Source organism: Taudactylus pleione, unplaced genomic scaffold, assembly GCF_031769625.1.
Source record: "Taudactylus pleione unplaced genomic scaffold, aTauple2 ptg000535l, whole genome shotgun sequence".
In the NCBI taxonomy this organism is placed as follows: Eukaryota; Metazoa; Chordata; class Amphibia; order Anura; family Myobatrachidae; genus Taudactylus; species Taudactylus pleione.
In genome coordinates this window covers 2,800,412-2,825,945 of record NW_028284937.1, presented here as the reverse complement: position 1 = coordinate 2,825,945, position 25,534 = coordinate 2,800,412, and the positions used below count along the sequence as shown (strand labels likewise).

The following is a 25,534-nucleotide window of genomic DNA, read 5'->3' as shown; positions in this document are numbered from 1 at the left end:
AAATGCCATAGATAAAATAAAAGCCAACCCAGCTTGAGAAACAAAACCAAGAGAAACAAATGTTGAAGATAAAATTCAAGACAATCGACTAGATAAACAAAACCAGGACAACCAAATCTTGTAGATTAAATACAAGACCATCAAACGTGCCAAACAAAACCAAGATAACCAAATGTTGTATATGCAATTTTGGAAATAAAACCAGAAGAACCAAATGTTGTACATAAGATCCAAGACAATCGAACTTGCCAAATAACCAAGATAGCCAAATGTTGTAGATGAAATCTTGGAAACAAAACCAGAAGAACCACGTTTTCTAGATGAAATCCAGGACAATTGAGCACTGATAAAGAAATCCTGAAAAATCAAATGATGTTTTTGAAATCTTGGACAGTCAAATGCAGCTACATTTAAATGTATTCATCATTTCATCACAATCAAACATGTCAACTCCTCGTGTGGAACTCGTGAAACATTCTTCCATAAAGGTCTTCATCTCAGCATGACTGGGGATTCGGGGGAAGATGGCTTTTTGTCCCCTCATGTTGAAGAATTGTTGGGTTAAGATGGAAACTCCACTAAAGGAACAATACCAGACATGTTTCTTACATTGGAATCTTCTTGACTAAAATAAATTTTACCATGCAAACTCTATTAGACTGTAATGTAAAGTCTGAGGTGCTTGGTGACAACATCTTTAATGAAGCATTTGTGGACATTGGCTTCCAAGGATTTCTCCAAAATGAGCATTTTATTAGCAAACATGTCTCACATCATAGGCACTAATTTAATGGTTACCTTACTAAAAGAAAGGAAATTTGTCACTAAAATGAGGATGATAAGTAAACATTACTGCATAATTTGCATCATAATATGCATATATCTATTGAGGCTGCAATAAGAATAACTTAACAATGTTTGTGATTATGTAATAATTTGGATTCAATTTTTATATTTTTATTATAACCTATTTTAGTCTGGCCTTTACAGTTTGTACTGCTCTAAACAACCCAATAGTCCCTAAATATGTAAATATGTAATTTCCTTCTTTGACTACCCGTGTCACACTGATTATCATGGAATATTTAACTTAGTAAATAGGGTACCATCATAGATCAACCCATAAGACAATATATATATCCCTTTAGTAGCTACTGCCTGGTCAGTACCAGCCCTGCCCTGTGATTATATTGTAGACACAGCATTGTAAATAGAATGCAGGGTATGAGTATTGTAGTAGCATCTGCCATCCCTTTGTAACATTCACAGTACAATAAAGACACAAAGGGACCTATTTATCACGGTTTAAAACCTACTGCATATGATAAATGTTTCTCAAGCCAAACAGCTCCATTGTCATTTTTCAAATAGATGACAGTTAGGAGCTGATTGGCTGGAGCACCGTTATCATACATTTTAAAACTCATTGCGTATGATAAATCTCATTGATAAATGGCCCCCCTATTATAGTAATATCTCCACAATGAATACATACTTTCAGTTAATAATAAAACTGCTCACTAACAGTAGTCATTTCATGGATACAATAATCTCTCTTCTGATTTGAATTGCAGACACAAATCCTGAAGATCGTGCTCCTGAACTGTCGGGTTTATTTCTGAAGGCTCCAGAGAATGTATCTGTGGAAGCTGGTATGTACAGTACCAATATGGTAGTTTATTAGGCTTTGTTCCAAGTGCATGCCACCAAGAGACAGTAACAGAGCAATGACACCTAGTGGCTAAGGGCTCTATTTACTACAATCCGCATTGGTAATGCAGATTGTAGTGTGATGTTACCAACTGAATTCGCATTGCGAATTCAGGCAATATCACAGGGATTTACTACAAATCCCTTGCAGGGACAGAGCTTGCGATTAAGCTCTGTGCCTGCGAATCCCCTTCGGAGCCTTATCACGGTATTTTCACAAAAAATACCGTGATTAAGTGCCCGCGCATGCGCTGACCGGTCGCCGCTGCTATCCCCCCGGCGGTAAGCCCCGCCCCCCACGATCGCGGACCCCCCACGACGCCCCCCCCCCCCGCGACCTCCCTCTCCCTTACTTACACTTACCTGCATGCTCCAGGCCTCCGGTGATGCTCTCCATTCCTCCGGTCAGGTGATCTCCCATACTGCACTGGGACCCGATCACCTGATGACCGGGCAGCATTGCACTATGGGAGACCAGCTGACCGTAGGGGAGTCATCACCGGAGCCCCGATCAGCGATCCCTGGAGTCAGGGAAGTAAATTTTTTTTTTACTATTTTTTTTCTTTTCTTTTTTTTACAGTAATCAGCTTGCGGTCTGTTTAGACCACACAGCTGATTACTGGGACCGACTCCCGGCTCTGCTCTCCCCGTTAGAGCAGGCCAGGAGTCCGGTAACCGGGGGAGACCCTGGATAATGCCACCTCCAGGTGGCGTTATTATCACAGGGCTTTCCCCGATATTTTTTTCACATTTATTTTTAGTAACTATGGTCGGATCACATTTCCCATTACAGTTATGGGAAATGCGATCTGCTTTACTAAAAATAAGTGATACTTAGGGGTTGGAGTAGAATTTTACGAATTCTACTCCAACTGCCCTGTAATAACTATAGGTGATACTAAAATAATGTGAAAAGGGTGTGAAAACACCCTTTTTCACTTTATTTTAGTAAAAATAATGTTAATAAATAGAGCCCTAAATGAGCCAAATTACATATGAGTGTTTTGTTGACATTAGCAATTAGGATTGAATTCTCAAGAACTTTGCAAACACATTTCTTGATTCACTGAGTGAACCTAGTTATGCACATCTACAACCCCATGTGTATATAAATAAAATAAAAAGGCATGTTCTAAAAACAAGATGGCTGCAGTAGGGTTGCCAATCATCAGTATACTTGCTGAGTTAGTCTAAACAAGAAAAATTTTCAGCTATGAATGTAGAAATAAAAAAAATGAGTAGTAAAATTCAGTTGAGATTGTGTAGTGATGTAAAGATATTATCTTAAATCTCTGAAATATTGTTGTATATGATTTGTGGTATATTATGTTTAAAACTTTCACATAATGTTGGTAAAACGCAGTAATGTGTTTATGACAAATGATAGCATTTAGCGTTTTGGGATCTTATCACTAGGTTGTGATTAACTGTATACTTGCTCTTGCTCTAAAACTGGTGCTCTAAGTGCATGTAAAGGCGGGTATCCACTACCCGATTAAAATGAGCGATTAACCGATAACGTTATCGTTAATTAATCGTTCACAAATCGGCCATGAAAATGTCGAAAACGACCAGCGATGCGCACTCCCGCTGTTAGTTTTTGACATCTATCATCGCCTGAACATGCTGGTCAATCTGCCGATAACGACAGATTGGCCATGTTCGAGGATGAGGGAGGGTGCCTGCACTGAACGACTGAACATTCAGTGTAGGCACATAACAGACTGTGAAATGACTGCACGATTACAATGTCGTAATAGAGCAGTCATTTCACAGTCTGCTAGTGGATGTGCCCCTTAAGTCTAATATGGTGGATGTGTCTCTCATATACTGCATATAAATGATGTACATGAGACATGACTAGGTAACTCCTATGCTATGTGTAAGGTTACAGAACTTGCATCTAATGCAAACCAGCCTATATTACTAGCTAACCAAGAGGTTTCACTAAGTTTGTTTCACTATGGGAAAGCCATTTGCGTTACATACAGTTACAATATGTCTATACATAAGGAAAGTGCCAGAGCAGGGCCATTTTGTCCTCTGTACAGATGACGTCATGCCGAGGGGCTGCCAGCACCAGGACGTACAGCACTACCCGGAGTATACTTTGGATGCTCCCGATGGCTGTACAGGCTGTAAAGTAGAGCTAAATACTGCACTTACGGTACCTCTGGACTCGCTGATTTTTGTTTGCAGCCCCATAGGGTTCCATTTAAAAATCTGCGTGTCTGGGGTGAGATCGGCCAGCAAGGGTTGCAAGCTGCCGTTGCTGGCTTTTCCACACCATTACAACGGCAACTTGACCCCCTTTGTGGCTAATTGAATTGACCCCAGAGAATATAATGTAACTGAGGGAATAGGGAGGAAGGGTTTATTTCTGATTTATAAAGTGACATGTTGGATAATAAGGATATGACTTACAGATTAGGTGGCACATTAAATTGTTTGCTGACATAACCCACCGATATAAATCCGGCACTAGGCAAGCTAGTAAGCTACAGCGGCACACTGTTCACGCTGCAATATAAGGTTTCTTCAGCATGCTGTAGTTCTGTAAGTGACCCAAAGGTGACGATGTCTCGGATAAGCAATGTCTTTGCTCACCTACAATATATTTTACAGGGAAAGATATTCTGCTAAGTGCAAGTGTTGATGCCAGTCAGCTGACAGTGAAGCCATCAATTAAATGGTTTAAAGGCAAATGGCTGGAGCTGGGCAGCAAAAGTGGGGCTCGTTTCCAATTTAAGGAAACTGTGGAGAAAGAGAAGAAGGTAAGATGCTGTGTGCGGTCTATAGGAATGGGAACATATAGTCAGGGGAATTTAAGGTTTTCTAGACGGGGCTTCAAATGCTAGCATGGGGAAGATTATGTAACAAGCATTGTGGTACTTGATGTATGATATTCCACAGTAAACAAATGTCCTTGTTATTATTACCAATGTAAGTATCCAGTGCTGTATGCGGTGGCGGAATGCATTCACCAAGTCGACATTCACTATGTCTACATTCATCATTTTTGACACCAGGATGTCAAATGCACGTCGACATGGACAAAATGTTGATATATAAAATCTCGACATGAAGTGAAGATGACGACAATACCGTTAATGTTAACATTAGGGTTAAATGTAGTTTGTGAACATGTTGACATTATGGCAGTGTTGACATGTTACAAGTCGCCATTTGAATCACCAACATAACGTATGTAACCCGCAGTGGCATTGCAGCTGAGCCCTATGACAGTTCTGTCTCTCCTAAATGTCGCAACCCAGGGAAATAATATTTTTTTTAAGAATTAAATAAACACCCTTCCCTTGTTGGCATCATGAAGTGGTGATTGAAGCACAGGGGTGTGTGGGAGTGAGGGGGATGTTGGTTATGTGGAGCTGGTAACACCCCCTCCCCAGCCTTCAAGTGCGACCCTGATTGTCTTTTTTTCACCTGTATATATTTTTCACATTTTCACAACCTAATAATTTACATTATATTGCAACTAAAACCAATATCTCCATGTATTTGTACACAAAACACCTTAGAATCAGGGGTGAGCAATAAGCAGTCCTAAAGCTGAGTTGCAGGCAAGTCGGCCATTTGCATGCAACTGTAATAAATGGTTAGCATCACCTGTAAGCAGAGCTGTACACACCTTTGTGGGCGGACCACCTCTAGTTGTGCTCTTGAGTTGCTACCCGTCATCATTATCTGGGTGAAGTTACAGCAGCCTATAATAGGAGAGCAGGCATATTAACTGTTCTGGCCAACACTGCCTAAATGAGAATGTCCCATTGCAGTCAGTTATGCTCCTTCAGTTGCAGGTGTAGACGTGCTTGAAATGTTTATAACTTACGTACGCTTGGTTCCAGACAGATGCTGTAGCAGGGCGCCTCTTCCCCCTGGCTCAGCCCCCACTGGCCCTGCACATGTGACATTATGACATTACAGAAGTGGGCTGCAAGTGCCCCAGTGCCCTAGGTGACAGCACTGGTCAAACACCCCAAGTTACACCCATGGGGGTCTATGTACTAAGCCTTGGAGAGAGATAAAGTGGGCGACTATAAAGTACCAAACAATCAGCTCCGAAATATAATTTTTCAAACACAGCCTGTAAAGTGACAGGAGCTCATTGGTTGGTACTTTATCTCCGTCCACTTTTTTTTCTTTCCAAGGCTTAGTACCCCTTGGTTCCACAGATATACTCTATTTTCCTTTCGCGACTTAAGGGTCAAATGCAGAGTATATCTGCGCCCTCCGGAATCAAGGGGTCTAAGCTCAGGCAGTAGGGGTTTATACTATACAAGGTAAATCACATACTGGCTGGAGTAGATACAGATACTTTACAGGGTAACTGCAGAATCAGAACCAGCATCCACAGGGTTAACTGCAGGACAACAGCAGAGATGAAAGTCACTGTGATAGCATAGGTGTGCAAGGCAGATATTTGTATTTGCTGGAAAAACAACAGCAGAGATAATATTCACTGTGTAGGTTTGGTAGTAATTGCAGTGGGTAGAAACAATTAAGTTCCACAAGAACGTAATAAACTGGAAACAAACATGGCTGTTCATATGCAGAGCAGGAAACCAGAACAATGATACACATGGAATGGACCAGGCAGCAACACTGAGGTATAAGCTATCACCGGAAGGGAATGCTGGGACTGCCTGCAATTTAACAGGAAGAGGAACCAATACAAACCATCCTCCTTGATTGCAATTGCAGCTGAACTGCACAAACACTGAGAGCTTGATTACAGACTGGCTGCAGCTGAAATCCTTCACAATACTAACAGCTTCCCTGCTGCCTAGCACAGCCGGAACTTGAAATTGCTAAGGCTGTCAGAAATCCTGTTAACGGATTGTAACAATCAGCCATAATACTAAAATCACTGACATGTCAAGTGAATAATACTGATTATCGTGTTACAATGGCACCTTTCAATGGGGTGGGGTAACATTGGGTGCTGGCATTCATGTGGATGTTACTTTGACACATACATATTACTACTTTCACACCTAAATCCCAGGTCTGAGCCGGGTTAATGAACACGGTTTCAACCCATGTTATACCTTGTCATACCTTTTTCACACCACTGGTTGGACCTGGGTTATTCCCGGGTCATTTCCTTTCACACTACACCCATGTCTGCCCTGCATGTCACTCCCTTGAGATGGCCCTCTGCATACACAGCCAATTAACTTCCCTCACACTCTACCCGATGCACATAGCAGCTCTGGAGGATGGGGGCTCTGATCTAGTGCTGCAGAGGGTCAAAAATATGTACAAATCTACCCATGACATACTAATCACTGATAGGGCTAGTTCTTACCTATTATATATTCTTTTTAAGGGTAAAGTGGATGGAGATAAAGTCCCAGCCAATCAGCTCCTGTCACTTTACAGGCTGTGGGCGGGATTCAAGATGCATCGCATTCTGGATGCCATGCATCCTGCCGCTCTTCGCATGCATGCCGGCATTGGTAACACTGGTATGCAGGACGAACACCACAAAGGACCGCTCTCTCGGTAAGAGAGGCCCCTTGCGATGGAGGGACTTCCAAGTTTATGACCCAGAAGCCCCTCTGGCGTCCTTCTGCACATGCGCAGCAGGACACGCGTGCCGTCGGGGGATGGAGCTAGGTGGGATGCAATTGGAAGATGGCGTTACCCACCGCAACCAAGCCCTGGAGTGCATCACATTCCGGGCTTGGCGCATATAAGAAATGCGGTCAAACCCACATTTTTGGGGTTTAACCGCGTTTTCTACCTTTGCTGCATCCCGCCCTGTGTTTGAAAAATGACAGTTAGGAGCTGATTGGTTGGTACTTTATCTCCATCCACTTTAACTCTCTCCAAGGCTTAGTACATATACACCAGTGATGTTAAACACTGTAGCCAAACACAAACAAAAACAAACAAAAAAATCTGGTAATACTAATAAGCTCGGTTACAGGCAAAACTCACATAACACATGCTTGCCGACTATCTGGCTGCCCCTTCCGGGAGGGAGCAGCCAGATCGGCTTTACTGGGGGGGCGTGGCCAGCAAACGGTGGGGCCGGCCAGACTAAAATAGTATGCGGGGGGCGGAGCCACCTGATCGCTTCACTTTGGCCCCGCCCCCGCTACACACTGCCGATATTACAGGCAGTGTGAAGCAGGGGGCGGGGCCAAAATGACGCGATTCGATGTGAATCGCATCACAGGCCCCCCGCTGCTGAGGATTTTACTGTAATTGCGGTGGGGGGTAGGAGGGGTTTGCAGCCGCCGGGAGACTTGCCTGCCTTCCCGGGAGGTCAGGAGTGGCACCCGATTTTCGGGAGGCTCCCGACCAAATCGGGAGGGTAAGCAAGTATGACATAACATTGCAGCTGGCATAACACCTGCAGCCCTGTCCCTGCTTGAAGTGGCATCTCGATGGAATAAAGACAGTCTTAACTCCTTATCGGCTGATGTCAGCCTACACCTTCCCAGACAGCTGACAAACAAACATGTCCGACAGGAAAAAGATCCTAGAAGGTTCCACAGGGGATAGACATACTCTCAAACACTCCCACCCACCCCATAACCACTCAGCCAATGAAACTTAATTTATGCTAATCATCTAACATTACATTTAACCCTGTCTAGCCCGTCTCCGCTGACCCAAGCCTCATGTGTTTAACCCCCGCAAGGCATATGACTTGCCTACTGTCACTCTTCTTCTAAAGCTGGGTATACACTTAACAGATATATCTGCAGATGATGGTTGTTCATACACACTGAACAACCATCCTCTGCCATCTGGCCACGGGTCCCGCTGCCAGGGGGATGGTGGGAGCCTCGTTCACAGACATAGTGCTAGTACACACTGGCTGGTGCACAAAGGTAATATTGGCCTGTCAACTGATCGGCCAATATATTGGCCAGTGTGTACCCAGCATAACAATGCATTATTTAGTAGATAAAGCAAGCAAAAAACAGTGGCCAATGAGGTGAGAAGGGAAATATGGTCATGGAAGAAGCCAAAATTCTCTAGCTGAAAGTGCCGGGACCTCCAACAGCAGCGTAGTCAGGGGATTATCTATAATGGGTGCCGCACACCCTGCTCCCATAGTATTACTTACCTCTCCAGAGTCCCACGTCGGCACAGGGGTCCGGCGCTGTAAAATGACTGGAAAATGGCCGCCGTGGCCATTTTCCCGGTGACCTGCGCATACTCTATAGACTCTGGGCGCACTCTAGTGCCCAGAGTCTATAACCCCGGCGTTGGCTGCGCACAGCTCAGTGCACTGCTAGCCACCGGACAGAGAGGAGGGTGCCCGTGTCGTAGACTGCACACGGGCCCCCTCCTCTGTAGAAACGCCCCTGACCGTAGTAGTTTTATTAAACTCATATTCATGTGAGAAGATTGTGGATATCTATTTTTAAAATAAAATTAATCTATCCAACTAATTTTAATAAGAAATAAAGCAGATGCATTGATATAAAGTCGCCTGTTTCATTTATACATGACGCTTATATGTCGTGACAGATATACGAATTTGAACTGAAGATACTTAAGGTGGTTGTAGCAGATGCTGGCGGATACAGATGTGAGGTGACGGCCAAAGACAAATGTGACAGCTGTTCCTTCAATATTGATGTGGAACGTATGTATTTCATGCTCATCATGTTTGTTCCCGTTTACCTGAATCCTACTTATAATTTCAGATCTTACAATGTGATAAATTCTTCATCACATAAAAAAGTTCATCACATAGTGAAAAGTTTTAGTTTTCCATTTTTCAGCTCTTGAAGTGTTTTCAACCTTACTAGCAATGCATTGTGGGCCTGATTCAGAGGCGTATGCAGGTGCAGTAGTGGCTGCGACTTTTGTTGCAGCCGCTGCTGCAAATTTATGCTAATGGTGCATAAATAGTCGCAGCATCAAGTGGACATCGACCGCACTATCGGACATTAGTGCAACTCTATGGTTGCTCAAAATGTCCGACGGTACATGGCTGCCGGTGACGGTGGAACTGCGTCTTCCGATGCAGTCCCTGACACTGGCTATCATCGGACTTCTAAATAACCCATTAGTCGTGCAGAGCGAGCCGCCAGAACTGAGTTACTGGAGCCATGTTCACTGCATAAGGGATCGCAGTCGCAGACAGAGACACGCCCTGAAAATGGTCGCAACACACCTGCATTTGAGTCGTCACCTCCCTGTTGCCGCCCACAAACGTCCCTGTCTGTCAGTCACTTTGCAAATAGTTACTCACAGTGAACGACATCGGTAATGACACTTGGCGCATACACAGTGCGACTCGGATGCATGCGGCGATTACCGATAATCGCTCAAACTTTGTAAACATCGCCAGTGCTTCCATCTCTGACTCAGGCTCAAAGTTTGGTAGAACATACCGAAACATTACAGAAGTGCAAATGTAATCAAATAGGACGTTTATACTTATAGCCAAGTTAATTCATTTACATATTTACAGACTTAAGCTGGCCACACACTAGACCAACTTACATACAACCAGCCAACTAGTTGATTGGTTGGAATGAAAATCTGGTAAGGTATGAAAGCAAATGACAATCAGCAATTTGCTCCCAAACGCCAGAAAATGGACAAAAACTGTTGTTTGAACAAATTGTTTAGATCAAACATTTAACAAACTTGTCTGACCGACCACTTTCATCTGTTTTCTGGCATTTAGGAGCAAATTGCTGATCATCATTTGCTCCCATTCCTTAAAAGATTTTCATTCCAACCAATCAACTAGTTGGATGGTTGGATAAAAGTTGGTCTAGTGTGTGGCCAGCTTTAGCGCCTGTTTCAGCAAGGATCGCTATTCTGCTAATACGCATGCAACGGAATTGCTAATATCAGCGGTGATATGCAAATAATTGCATTCGCATTGCGATCGCAGCCTAACATAGGGACACCCACTTCCCCTTACTCACATCCGTAATACTTAGCAGAATAGCGAAATCATCGATACAATCGAGTACCATCGGACCCATACGCACATTTGCACAAGCCCTGACCTTACTCAGAAATTGCTAACAGCCACGCAAACTATGAGTTCTCACAATGCATATGGCCACACAGTGGATAATTTATGCACGCCCTTGAAATGGCGTTGAGATGCACTGGCAAGCCTGCGTTTCACCGACCTCCCCCCCATCACCTTTCACAAACAGCACTTCCTGTCAATTACTCTGTGATGGGTCTACGTAGCCTTGGCGATCGCAGTCCCGATTGCAGCGGCTGGTTCATGCACTGCGATGCAGATGGCAACAATAGCCCGATTACGTGCGTATTAACAACTGCGATCCTTGCTGAATCAGGCCCTTAGTAACCACAATTAACATAATTGCATAGTGAGATCTAGGGGATTATTGCCTAGGGACTGTCATTTACATCTATTGAGCAGGTGCATGTTCCTGTCTCATACATTGAACTAAAGGCCCAGTTTGAGCTCCAAGTCCCACCACGACCATTACAAAATACAATTATCGCAGAGTTTTGAAGTTCCAGCAATACAATCTTTAAGTTTCACTTTATCTTTAACAATTTCTATGTACAGTGCTATGTAATCAAAATAAATATATAGAAACAGGACTGAGTGTACTCCTCCCCTGAATTCCTCAACCAGCCCCAAAGTGTCCTCCTATAGTGAAATGCGTCATCATGGCCCCGCCCCCTGCTTCACGATGCCTTTAATTTTGGCATTGTGAAGAGGGGGCTGGGCCACTAATGTGATCACCAAGCCCCGCCCCCAATACAGTGTCATTGTCCGGCCACGCCCCCGCTGCATACAGGTATTCAGCTCCCACCCGGAAGGAGGAAGCTGAATGTCGGCAAGTATGGTATAAAATGTATAAGCTTTAACATGCACAGAACAGCTGACAGCAGCAGGTCTCAGGTTTTTGTATAAACAAATGAGCTACCTGAGATAGCATGTAACTGCAATAAGCAGAAATGACGGTGAAAAGGCGACCATGTCAGATTCCTACATGGGAACAAAAGATAGCACGGAATTATGTCATTATTATGTCTAAGGCATAGGTAGCCAATAAAGACTTCGTACGTACAAATATTAATTAGATTAACTGGACTAATTGGACTAATTGTCGGTATAAACAAAAATAAGGTATAAATATGAGCAGAGAAAGATGGAGGGGGAGCAGTCAGAGAACAGAGGAGAGGGCACAGAATGAGTTTATTTTAAAAGTATTCCCTACTGCTGTTGGTATAACCTCTGTTTTTTGTTGGAAGTCTGTATTGGCAAAAATAAATATGTATGATTAATCTGTCTTTAGGTAAAAGCATTGTCATATATTTTAGAATCTGTATTTGCGTGGAATTATTTCAGTGCTCTTCATTACAGGTAAGGTTTGTAAGTAATCTAGAACTAGCAGCGTTATCAGACTGCAATAGCGATTATGCACGCAGTCTCACTGCAATGATATGCTAATCCTCTGTGGTCGCTATGCTGTCGCTGCACTACATAAGGGCGCTCACCTTACCTTGCACGCATCCGTAATACTTAGCAAGACTGCAAAACCATCGGTAACATCGAGCACCATCGCAGCCTCACCTGCACTTGCACAAGCTCTGACCTTACTCAGGAATTGCTAACCTCATCGCACGCAGTGACTACTCAAGCTGCGTATGGCATCACAGTGGCTAATTTATGCACGCCCCTGCAACAGCACAGATCTGAGTGCTGAAGGGGGCGATTCAGCTTAGGACTCAGGCAGCTTTGCAATTCCGTCCTTGCTAATATGCAAATGCAGCAGGAGGTGTTTGACACCCCCTGCTGCATATGCAATCACAGCACTGCGACCAAGGTGGCAGGTTGGGACCACCATCACGACCACCGGTCGCGATGGTGGATGGCACCGGGCTGCAGGCCAGCTGAGTAAGCCTCAGCTTACGCAGGCTGGAAGACTTGCGAGGCGAGGAAACTGCATCTGTGGACACAGCCCATGGCCTTGCCACTCCCGGAAAATGGGGCCGACATGCCTACTTTTCTGGGAACGCCGGCCGTCCCCGCTCCTGCACCTCCCTGATAATCAGGAATCTACGTTCAGCATAGCACATACAGTATGTGCAATGTTGAATCAGCTCATAAGGTGGTTACCTTTGCACTTTTTTCCATACAAATCCATTTCTTAATTTACAACTTGTTCTGTAAAAATTAGTATTACATTTATTCTGCATATCAAGCAGTTTTTAGCTTTCTCAAAATAATAAAAATATAATAGTTAGAAATGAATTATTTTCTGCAATGAATAGACTAGATCACCAATTACTATTGACATTAAACAATGTTTTTCTTCAATACTTTTCCAGAGACGAGAGATGAGGATAATATTTTGCAATCTTTCAAAAGGACGTAAGTATGCCATGTCTTAATTACTTACCTGAGTTTTAAAAAGAGATTTTATTTATTTTTAAATGAATGCACTACATTTTTCTCACCCCATTCAAAAACTGCTGTTTAAGACTAATAGTTATAAATCTTTTGTCCCGTATTTGCTGCATTTCTAGAGGTGAACCAAAAAAGGACGATAATGCCGGAGAACTGGACTTTAGTGCGCTGCTCAAGAAAAGGTAATTAACGACAATTCTATGTTACAATCTAGAAAACAATCTGAAGATAGATACAAAGGGCCTGATTCAGAGGGTGGATGCTGCTGCGTCTGTTGCTAGAATCGAGGGAACGATAATATGCTAATGCTAGTTTCATCCTTCCCCTGGTGTAGTAGGCAGCGTCCGACTGCGCAAGAGACGCCCACTTTCAGAGTCTCTGCACGCTGTAACACCGCCGGTGATTCTAGACACGCCACCATTGGTGCTCCATCGCGCACACTAACGATACTTTACAGCAGGCGCAGTTTCTCCACCTGAACATGGACTCTGTGACTGCGGCTCTGCGTCTAAGAACTCAGCTACTGTCACTGATGCCCACAGCACTCCCATAACACGCCAATGAGACAACTTATTTTGCGTTCATTTAGGCCGACTCCCAGTCACCTCCTAAGAATATCCATCACTTTGCCGACCCATGTCTGATACCGTCTGTCCAGATAGTAACAGCATCTTTGAGCGGACACTCTGGCCCTGATTCACAGCTGGACGCTCTGACAGAGCGCTAGCTCTGAATCAGGGCCGTCCCTGCTCCTTTTTGGAGCGGCCTCCTTCTCGCATAGCTGTGGGTAACCACCCACAGCTATAGCGAGCGGCCAAAATGATGGTCGTGATGGTCAAGACCATCGCGACCATCGGGCTTGCGACGAGACCCTGCGGTAGAGTCTCACTGCCGCAAGCCCAGGAGTGCTTTTGGCTCTATCAGCCAAAAGCACTAACACTGACATCACTAGTGATCATGAGAACGCCTCCGTCTGGGCAGCCATGCCCCCGGCACGCCCACCAAAGGGGGCGTGCTATCAATCACCATCGACAGCACGCCCCCTTTGGTGTTATTCAGGTCTCGCGCATGCGCACGACGGAGCCGCCTCCGTCGTGCGCATGCGCACTTGGGCACCATCGGCCCGCTTGCGAGCGCTCAGCGCTCACGAGCGGGTCAGAATCAGGCCCTCTGTGTGATGTCATAGGGGTATTTGCGCAAGCACAGTTGCAAATAATAGCTCAACTCCATGAACATGAATCGAATTGCGTGTACCTCTAAATCATACTCAAAAATGTCTTTAGATTCCAGGGGTAATAGAGTTCTGACACAGCCAAATCAATAGTATAGCAGGGGGATAGATTCCTGTAACTTTAGCTAATTTAGGACACATAAATCAGAGTACAATGACATTTATGCAGAATTTTGTATTAATCCACAATTGCAACAGAACTGGTTTACAGAGGTCACAGCTTTTAATTCACCTCTATGTAGAAAGTCATTCTATACTGTGAAAATTGAAAAACAACGCTCTAGTGTTAATGTAACATAAATGTCAGTAAAACATAAAATACAGTTTAATTAAGTTAAAAAAGACAATGAATATAGGCAACTATATAAAACATCTTGTATTAAGAAAATAATGATCAGCATACAGATGTGGCCACATACATCTTACCTCCGTGCGCTACAAGTCGAGTTAAAACATAACGTGTGAGCACCGTGCATCTTTTGTGCGACTTTTTACCTTGAAATGCGTCTTATCTGCAACTGGAATGCTACGTTACACTGTCTTCGGCTGTGACACTATAACGTAGCATTTCGCATGCAGATATAGCCGCAGTCGCACACAGAACATAGGCATGCTGCATATCATTTCAATCAGCAGAAGCTGCTTGTGCACCCTATTCGCATCACAGGGGTTTGGGGCGTGCACAACAGAAACGAGACAGTTATCATTTATCGTTCTTTAGATGTACACCAATCACATTGTACTGTCCCCATATTATTCTAGCCTGTGACCTCCACTCATACCACACTACCAACTTATGCCTTTGATCACCATATTGTACCAGCCTGTACCAGAGATAATTAAACTGTAAGGCCTGTACCTCATCATCACCACTGTGTATCTGGGGTTTGCAGTCAAGAAGTCAAAATTCACTATGTCATTTGGGTTAGGGTTATGATTAGCGTTAGGTGTCGATATTGTGTACATGCCGACATTGTGGCAGAAGTCAACATCCTGTGTGTCAATGATGAACATGTCAACATTTACTCTGTCGACATAAGTATATGTTGACATACTATGTCAACATTTTAAACACTGAGATAACATATGCATACCGTATCTGCCAGGTACACCTAGCACAGCCAGACACCAGCTTGCGCACTACCATCTACTAGTGCCATCGCCACATTGTACCAACCTGTTCCCCCCAATTGCCACATTACACCAGCCTGCGCCCCTATTCATTACATTGTACTATCCTCTGCCACAAATTACCAGTCTGTGCCCAGGGGTGTTTTAAGAGAGGAGGAGGCCCGTATGCAGCCTCCGTTTGGGCCTCCTCCTCTGTCAGCTCATGCGCGGGTCTCCGGGAAAATGGCGCCTGTGCCTTTTTACTGGGGACATCTTTTCTGTGCATGCGCGAATCACCGAGAAAATGGTCGGCGCCATTTTCCCAGTGATGTTTTGCTGTGGAGCAGCTCACCGGAATCTGCAGAAAGGAAAGTATAATTAACTATGGGTACAGGGTGTGCTGTGTGTGCCCCCATGGACCCAGGAGCCCGTGTGCACCACACACCTTGCACACATTATAAAGATGCCACTTTGACTGCCATATACCAGCATATTCCCTCTCACCATGAGCAGTTAACAACCTTGTGCCCTTTGGTTCTCTCAAATTTGGTAAATCTAAAATATTAGCTTTGGGAAGTCCCTTACATATAACTAAATAAAAACTTTATGAAACTGTCATATTCTAAATACATATGAGTTTGACATACTGTTAGGGGTAAGACTGTATAAGGATCCTAATCTAATTAGGATTTATTCAGCATTTGGAAGATTTTTTTTCTGGAAATGGTGCTAGTCCAATAAAAATGTATTTGACATATTCCTTATTAATATTTACACTTATTTATTTATTAAGTTATTTATATAACAAACACATATTCCACAGCTCTTCACATCAGTCCCTGTCCCAGTGGAGTTTACAAATTTATTTTCCCTACCACATGTACACACACACACAGGGGCGCCGAGAGTGGTGTGAGCGGGTACAGATTACCCGGGCTTCCTGAGGGGCCCGGCGGGGGCCCGGGTCCGGCACCAACCCCCCTCCCTCACAGCAGCCACAGCAATCTCCTATGCCTGTGGGGGGGAGCGATCACACTGATTGTGCCCCCCCTGGCTTTGAGCAGGGCTGAGGGGGCTCAGAGCCCCCCCCAGCGCAAATCTTTATTTTTCCCCGGGAAAGGGGCATGGCCACGCTGCCCGTAATTAGGCCACGCCCCCTGTTATCGGGGCCCGCCGCGGCTCTTGGCGGGCCTGCACATGCGCACACACACTAGGGTCTTTTTTATCAGGATCCAATTAATGTACCACTATGTTTTTGGATTGTGTGAGGAAAACACGGAGGAAACCCATGCAAACTTCACACAGATGGGGCTTTGGTTGGAACTGAAACCAAGACCTCAGCGCTATGAAGAAGTAATGCAATCCACTACACAAACAATGCTGGCCATTTTTACAGTGAAGACAAGCATAACCCTGAAAGTTAACCAAAGTGCCAAATAAAATAAAGATCTCTATCTAACAAAAAACAGCAGTATATTCTCTTTGAATACCTTTGGCAGTATAGTGATTTATGTTTGTGTGTTTCTCCCCAAAATGTATAGAAGCAGTATTTACACTTGTGGGAGATAATCTCTGGTAATGTTACTAGAGGTTGGTTCATAAGGTACCTTTCACCCTGCCAGGATGGCATAGTTCCAGTCTTAGACCCGTATTCAATTAGAGGCTAAAAGATAAGATCGGTGATAAGCGCAATGTTTTCGCCTCATCTCCCTGTTTTGAAGCGAAGTTATTGCGTACTTTTGTGCTTTCCCGCTTTTTGCCCTATTTAATTGCAAAATAGGCGACAACGCGGACATGCGAATGGCAAAGCTAGCGAATAGGTCTTATTTTTGGGGGGAAATCAGTCTGTACCCCAAAAAAAGTATAAGTGACCCTGTTATCTATATAGAAGTGTATTAATAGCTGTAATAAAAGTATTTTGTGTTCCTAAATAGAGTCAAATGGCTGTTATATGCACGTTTGCATTAGTGTGAAAAAAATGATATAAAGCAAATTCTTTGGGGAAAAATAATTGCTGTAGTTAATTTGGTGGTACATTTAAATGGGTACTGGTATATGTTGGAGTTAATAAAGTGCATTTTAAAAAACTTTAGAAAAAAAACTGCTGCAGCCCTCTGCAATCCTAAATACACCTGTCCCATCCATACAGCAACCCAAAACACCTATCCCAGTACTATAGACCCATTCTCCAACATTTTTTTAAATTTTGCCCCAAAAATGAAGTCTTTTTTTTGGGTGAATTAAGATATATTTTTTTTGAATAATTAGTCATTAGGGGGGTGCCCAAAGGGTTCTGAACCAAGTCCCCACATTTTTACTCCAAAATAGGGATTTTGCACTTCTTTTCTCCTGCCTTTGGGTGGAGATACTCTTTTGCCTGTTTTTGCCTATGGTATTTTCGCCTAGGCAAAATCGTCCTGGAATTGAATAGGGCGATGCTTTGGAAACAGACGAAAACCGCGCATAGGCGAAAACTTTTCGCCGATCGTGGCTTTTCGACCTCTAATTGAAAACGGGCCTTAGCTCCACAATGCACGCCAAGTCATCTGCATTATCCCACATGCCAAGCACTTTATGATAGGAGAATTCTTCACTTTGGCTGCAAAGTCTGAAAGGTTAGAGAGACATATCATGAATTATAGAAGTGTAAATCCCAGAACAATGACCCAAAACATTACAGATACAGGTTGAGTCTCCCATATCCAAATATTCTGAAGTACGGAATATTCCGAAATACGGAATCATTTTGGCATGACTGAGATAGTGAAACCTTTGATTTATGATGGTTCAATCAATGTACACAAACTTTGTCTAAGGCACAAATTATTAAAAATATTGTATAAAATTAGCTTCAGGCTGTGTGTATAAGGTGTATATGAAACATAACTGAATTTTATGTATGTACACAAACTTTGTTTGAGCCACAAAATTATTGAAAATATTGTTTAAAATGACCTGCAGGCTGTGTGCATAAGGTGAATATAACACATAAATGCATTCTGTGTGTATATTTGGGTCCCATTCCCAAGATATTTCATTATGATATCAAATATTCCAAAATACGGAATATTCCGTTAGCCAAAATATCCCTGGTCCCAAGCATTTTGGATATCGGAGACTCAACCTGTAATCTTATTTTCCCTCTCAACACAATGTCTATTATTAGTCTTTGGAAGACAGTACCACTAAGGCATTCCCCATGACTTCCACGTATGGTGCATTTGACTTTGCAGTTTCTTTGCTTTGCATTTTGGGGACTTTCATGATTTTGGCTTTCTACTCTTACATTAATGATTTTCCTGAATAGCATATGCACACACCTGCAGATTTCATATATTTCTAGCTAAATGTCTCCTGATTACTATCACCACAGTGCCACTGCCTTACTTTACTATTTTGTAATTGGCTGTCTCAGCTGTTATTGAAAACCAATCACAAAACAGCAAAAAAAAAAAAAAAAGTTGGTGCGGATAACTGCCGTATGTACGGTAGATGGCTGCCCCCAGGGTGGCTATTCCATCCATTGCAGCATCTCACGCATTCTACTTTGCCTGTTGTTCCATTTGTTAGAGAGGAAAAGAAAAAAGAAGATGATCTGCCAGAAGGCATTCCGCCTGATGTATGGGAAATATTGAAGAAAGCCAAACCAAGCGAGTATGAAAAAATTGCCTTTCAATATGGCGTTACTGATCTTAGAGGCATGCTGAAGCGACTGAAGAAGGTAAAAGTGGAGATCAAAAAAAGCGACGGTAAGTTCTGAAAACAAAATCCTATCCAAAGTATTAATATGGCTTCAACATTATAATTATGTTGAGGGTAATCTAGTTCTTCTTAAGTATATATCATACTGTAGGTTGTAGTAGATGGTACTTCATTGTCTTTGGTAGATGACATTAATTGTTAATGCACAGGGGCATTCTTCAACTATTCTCCTCTTGTGGTGGCTGGTGGGGGAGGGCTTCCTTCTACACAGCAGATCCCACCTCTGCTGCGCCACATGTGAATGAACTCTGTGCAGAGCGTTGTTAATCTCTCTGGCATTCTGCACAAACTGCCCACATCATGGAGCAGCAGCACCCTCCTGATTCCTCCTGCTAGAGGCATATCTATAATGGGTGCAGGTTGTGTGGGGCACACGGGCCCCTGGGTCCAGGGGGGCCCCGCACCGCACACCCTGCACTCATAGTATTACAGAGCATCTGGAAAGTATTCACAGCGCGTCACTTTTCCACATTTTGTTATGTTACAGTCTTATTTCAAAATGGAATAAATTTCTTTTTGTCCTCAAAATTCTACACACAATACCCAATAATGACAACGTGTAAAAAGTTTTTTTGAGATTTTTGCTAATTTTATTTAAAAAAAAACAACTAAGAAATCACATGTACATAAGTATTCACAGCCTTTACCATGAAGCTCAAAATTGAGCTCAGGTGCATCCTGTTTCCACTGATCATCCTGGAGATGTTCCTACAGCTTAATTGGAGTCCACCTGTGGTAAATTCAGTTGATTGGACATGATTTTGAAAGGCATACACCTGTCTATATAAGGTCCCACACTTGACAGTGCATGTCAGAGCACAAACCAAGCATGAAGTCCAAGGAATTGTCTATAGACCTCCGAGACAGGATTGTCTTGAGGCACAAATCTGGGGAAGGGTACAGAAAAATATCTGCTGCTTTAAAGGCCCCAAAGAGCACAGTGGCCTCCATCATCCGTAAATGAAAGAAGTTCGGAACCACTAGGACTCTTCCTAGAGTTGGCTGTCCATCTAAACTGAGCGATTGGGGGAGAAGGGCCCTAGTCAAGGAGGTGACCAAGAACCCGATGGTGACTCTGTCAGAGCTACAGAATCCCTCTGTGGAGAGACGAGAACCTTCCAGAAGGACAACCATCTCTGCAGCAATCCACCAATCAGGACTGTATGGTAGAGTGGCCTTACGGAAACCACTCCTTAGTAAAAAGCACATGGCAGCCCATCTGGAGTTTGCCAAAATGCACCTGAAGGACTCTCAGACCATGAGAGACAAAGATTGATCTCAGTGGCGTGAATGCCAGGCATTCTGTTTGGAGGAAACCAGGCACCGCTCATCACCAGGCCAATACCATCCCTACAGTGAAGCATAGTGGTGGCAGCATCATGCTGTGGGGATGTTTTTCAGCAGCAGGAACTGGGAGACTAGTCAGGATAGAGGGAAAGATGAATGCAGCAATGTACAGAGACATCCTGGATGAAAACCTGCTCCAGAGCGCTCTTGACCTCAGACTGGGACGACGGTTAATCTTTCAGCAGGACAACGACCCTAAGCACACAGCCAAGATATCAAAGGAGTGGCTTCAGGACAACTCTGTGAATGTCCTTGAGTGGCCCAGCCAGAGCCCAGACTTGAATCCGATTGAACATCTCTGGAGAGATCTGAAAATGGCAGTGCATCGACGCTACCCATCCAACCTGATGGAGCTTGAGAGATGCTGCAAAGAGGAATGGGTGAAACTGCCCAAAGATAGGTATGCCAAGCTTATGGCATCATATTTAAAAAGACTTGAGGCTATAATTGCTGCCAAAGGTGCATCAACAAAGTATTGAGCAAAGGCTGTGAACACTTATGTACATGTGATTTCTTAGGGTTTTTTTTTAATTAAATTTGCAAAAATCTAAAAAAAACTTTTTACACATTGTCATTATGGGGTATTGTGTGTAGAATTTTGAGGAGAAAAATTAATTTATTACAGTTTGAAATAAGGCTGTAACATAACAAAATGTGGAAAAAGTGACGCGCTGTGAATACTTTCCGGATGCACTGTACTTACCTCCCCGGAGACCCACGTCGGCGCAGGGGTGCGGCGCTGTAAAAATGACTGGAAAATGGCCACCGCGGACATTTTCCCATCATTTGCGCATGCGCAGTACAGGGAAAATGGCCGCAGCGGCCATTTTCCCGGTGACCTGCGCATTCTCTATAGACTCTGGGTGCACTCTAGTGCCCAGGGTCTATAACTCCGGGCTGGCCACGCACAGCTCAGTACGCTGACAGCCACCGGACAGAGAGGAGGGGGCCCATGTCGGAAACTGCACACGGGCTCCCTCCTCTCTAGAAATGCCCCTGCCTCCTGCATTGGGCATTGCAAAATTGTAAAAGCTGATGGCATGGGCAGATTGGGAAAGCAATGTGAAGCAAGACATAATTCCTGAAATTAAGATAAAGCACTGATCATGTAGGAGAGTTCTCCAAAATCAGGAAATGTCTGCTAGAACAGGTAGCACACTGCGCTGTTCTCCAAAATGTTCTTGTAACATTGACTACTGCTGCTAATTTAAGCTCTCTTGATACTTGGCCGACTTTGTGAGAGATGAGGGTTTCGACTACGGGCCTGATTCAGAAGCGCATGCTATTTGCGTGCGCTCACTCTGAATCAGGGTGTCCCTATTTTTTTTTTTTGACCGGCCTCCAGGCTGCTCGCACAGCTGTGGGTGACCACCCACAGCATGTGCGTGCGGCCTGGCGATGGTCGCGATTATCGCGACCATTGGGCTTGCGAGGAGACCCTTGTGGTAGGGTCTCAGGTCTCGTAAGCCCGAGTGGACTTCTAATAGAGCAGGAAGTCCACTACTGACATCACTAGTGTTGTCAGAAGGGCCGCCTTCGGGAACGCCTCCGTTTGTGCAGCCACCCCCCCTCAGCCTACAAAACGGGGCGAGCTGTCGATCAACATTGATAGCCGCCCCGTCTTGTAGCGAGCCCCGGAGCGAGTGATCTCTCACTCGCTCCGAGGCTCGCGCACGTGCGGTGCGCACACCGCACGTGCGCAATGGCCCACCATCGACCCGCTTGTGAGTGCAACGCTCTCATGACCGGATCTGAATCAGGCCCTAAGTTCTTTTCAAATAATGAATAAAAACGACCTAATTGTAAGGAACTACTTTTAAAGAAAAAAGAATATTACATATCACATATCTGTTTATTATCTGTTTTATCTGCCTGGTATTGATAATGATTACTTCACCTTTGCAGCATTTGGAAAAAAACTGGAGTCGTGTTATTCAGTAGACAAAGGCCACAAGATTAAAATGACGGTGGAGGTATCAAACCCTGATCTTGTAATTAAGTGGTTTAAGAATGGGCAAGAGATACGTCCTAGTGCCAAGTAAGTGACAGTGTATGCCAATGTAGCATAACTCCTTCTTGTACTAAGGAGGGTGTCATGTAAGGACACTCTACTAATAAGTCATCAGCTGGATGTCACATTAGGAAGTTGAGCTGATCATTTTTTATACCAAGAATAGACATTTGCATACTGTATGTGAAATGATGTACAGATGAAGCTAAAAATATTTGTAGACCAAAAATAGAGACAGTATCTGTTTACGTAACTGTCAGAGACCCCAGTAGGTTTCCCTGAGTTTCGCCCTGACTAGATCAGAGCCTGTGTCTGTATCACCCTGACTAGCACTACACTAGCATCAGGACTGTGATTGCGCAGATCCCCCAAGTTCTGATGTAATGAGTGCAGGGCTGAATATAATACTCACAATTTATGTTCTATAACTCTGCCCGTTATACCATACACCTCTCTACTGCCTCCGCCCGTGGTAAATAAAAGGGGTCACAGGTCCCCAAACAGTCTATCACGATTGCGCAGGCTCTGCGACCACAAACTACCATGCGGTTAGTTGGTCTCCCCCTGCTTTTAAAAATAATAAATAGTTCTAATGTAGCCTTATCAACCTAATAGCTTCCTCGAATATTGGGTTCTGGAGCATATTACAAAAGAAAGTACAAAGCTTAGTTACAGAAATGGTATAAATAAATAGGTTTACATATTACATAGACAAACATGTTGCAATTTCAAAATAAAAGGGAGAAACTTACACAGAATTATATGCGGCTTATGTTGGCAAGGTGGCATGGGAGGAATTGCAGGTCCAGGTTTCAACTTAGAATTGATCCTCCAAGGTTGACATGCTCCCATACCTTTTTAGCAGTTTTTTCCATCCCCATAATGATGTCATGACCAAGTCTATGATAACTGGCTTGTTAATTAAATTAGGGTCCATTCCAGGACTGCCCACCTAACTTTAAATCTAAGTACAAATAACCATACATAATTTCCCTTGTGTAATAGCCGCATGAAATTTGGTATGTTCTCATTAATCTTGATTATTTAAGATATACAATGAATGTAAACAAGATGGTTCTGGGATGTGGAATTGGTTAGATACCTAATTTCTCCCAAACCATACATCCCAAATCACACCTGACAAACGTACAGACTTCAGGTATATTTCTATGATTTATGGTAACACTTTTGATCTCTGCTCACACAAGCCCTCCTCTCAGGCTTCCTTAGCGGAATTAACATTTAATTTGTCTGTGTGGGGCAGAATGATAACCTAACCTCTAAAAAACATACCAAAAGGCATTCAGATTACCTACACTCAATGAGCTTACATTTACAAAATCCAGTACATATTTACAGTTATCATTTGAGCAATAGTTGAAATACTAATGGGAGATATTTTTCTCTCTACAATGCCCTGACTGTCACAGTAACTTATACATGAACAATAGCAAACTTGAAAGGAACTATGTCATGAGGAATGGGTAGCATAAACTATGAATATACTGTTAATAGAAAATGTTATTACATAGTGACAGTTCCACTTATATAATATAAACTTTAATGTAAATTTCTGTTTCATATATAAACATACAAGAACTTGGTTTATCTTATTTTCAGTGTTTATTTGTTCACATAGGAGTTGTAGGCCAACACTCTTCATTTCATAGAGAAAATGTACAAATGTTTGAATAAAAAAATATTTCCATGTATGTTCCATGAAGCATGAAGCAATAGATCACTGTAATATCACACCTTATCCTCACAATATATAATATAACATGTTCGGTAGATAACCCAAGCTTTGTTCACAGAAATAGATGGGATGTATAGAATGTGTCTATTGCATATCCCCACCAACAATTCTAAAGTTCAATAATGTAATAAATCCGTTGCGTCACTTGGATTTGGTAGGAAGAATTAGCTTTTATAACTTACTGAGCATTTGGGGAAAACCTTATTCTTCATACACAATAATTCTGTTTATTTTTATTATGGTTTATTAAATTTCAGGAGTTTAAAAACCACACCCCATATTTTAACAAATTATGTAAATTGTTTGGATTGTAAATTTTCTTACCAAAACTATTACCTATGCAAACGATTTAAATAATTTGTTATAACGACTATAAAGTGCAAAGATTTGCTCTCTGGTTCTGTTATATATTATGACTGTGTGACTACAAAAAACAACCAAGAAATAAGAAATTATATTATATGGGGTGAGATATTTAAAACTCCTAAAATACCTCAATAAGAAATCCACTAGTTTAAATGATGATGTATTAGTCATAATAGCAAACACACTGGTTAACAAAAAATACTGGACACATCGTAGCAAATAAATGTGAAAGTTTTTATCCTTAAATAAAAAAGTCCCAGATGCAGATTCATGAGTAAAAGAGACAATATTGGATTTTATTAGTGGAAAAGCAGATTCTACACTTGATAAATATCACTGTCTAATTTGTAATTAATTTACTTTTTAATAAACATCTATTTATCTAAATCATCTAAGCTTAGGACACAGAATTGTATACCCTTATGATACCATACATGGGAAATAGAAGATATAAATTTTATAAAAGATTTGGGTAATAAGTATAACCACTCTTCAATAATATATTAAAAAGGTTGGAGACAAAGCACCACCTCATTTTAATCTATCCTTTTTCTTTCCTGTAATCTAATTTTATTTAGCTGAATTTGAAGATATACTATCCACAGTGATGTGTTTTATTAATGCATACCAATAAAAAATATTGCACGCCATTGAAGAGACTACATTTTTCTAATTTGTTTAAATGAACTATTCTGGTCTGTTCTACTATGTATGATAGATCATATGTACTAAGCAGGAAAGAAAATTTTAGTTTTAGGTAGCACTTTGGAAATGTACAATAAGCTGAAGTTTTTGACTTAATAACAGAAACAGATGAAGAGATTTGACATAAAA

General features: G+C 42.7%; 1 protein-coding gene across 1 annotated transcript in view; it reads left to right on the top strand.

The window, feature by feature from the left end:
- Positions 1-25,534, top strand: part of LOC148501050 (myosin-binding protein C, fast-type-like) — a 159,364-nt gene that overhangs the window by 72,856 nt on the left and 60,974 nt on the right. Inside the window, exons 6-12 of the mRNA XM_088450965.1 lie at positions 1,575-1,652; positions 4,336-4,484; positions 9,223-9,340; positions 13,039-13,081; positions 13,237-13,299; positions 19,029-19,207; positions 22,473-22,605. Coding sequence (XP_088307091.1) covers positions 1,575-1,652; positions 4,336-4,484; positions 9,223-9,340; positions 13,039-13,081; positions 13,237-13,299; positions 19,029-19,207; positions 22,473-22,605 — 763 coding nt within the window. The remainder of the gene's footprint in view (positions 1-1,574; positions 1,653-4,335; positions 4,485-9,222; positions 9,341-13,038; positions 13,082-13,236; positions 13,300-19,028; positions 19,208-22,472; positions 22,606-25,534) is intronic.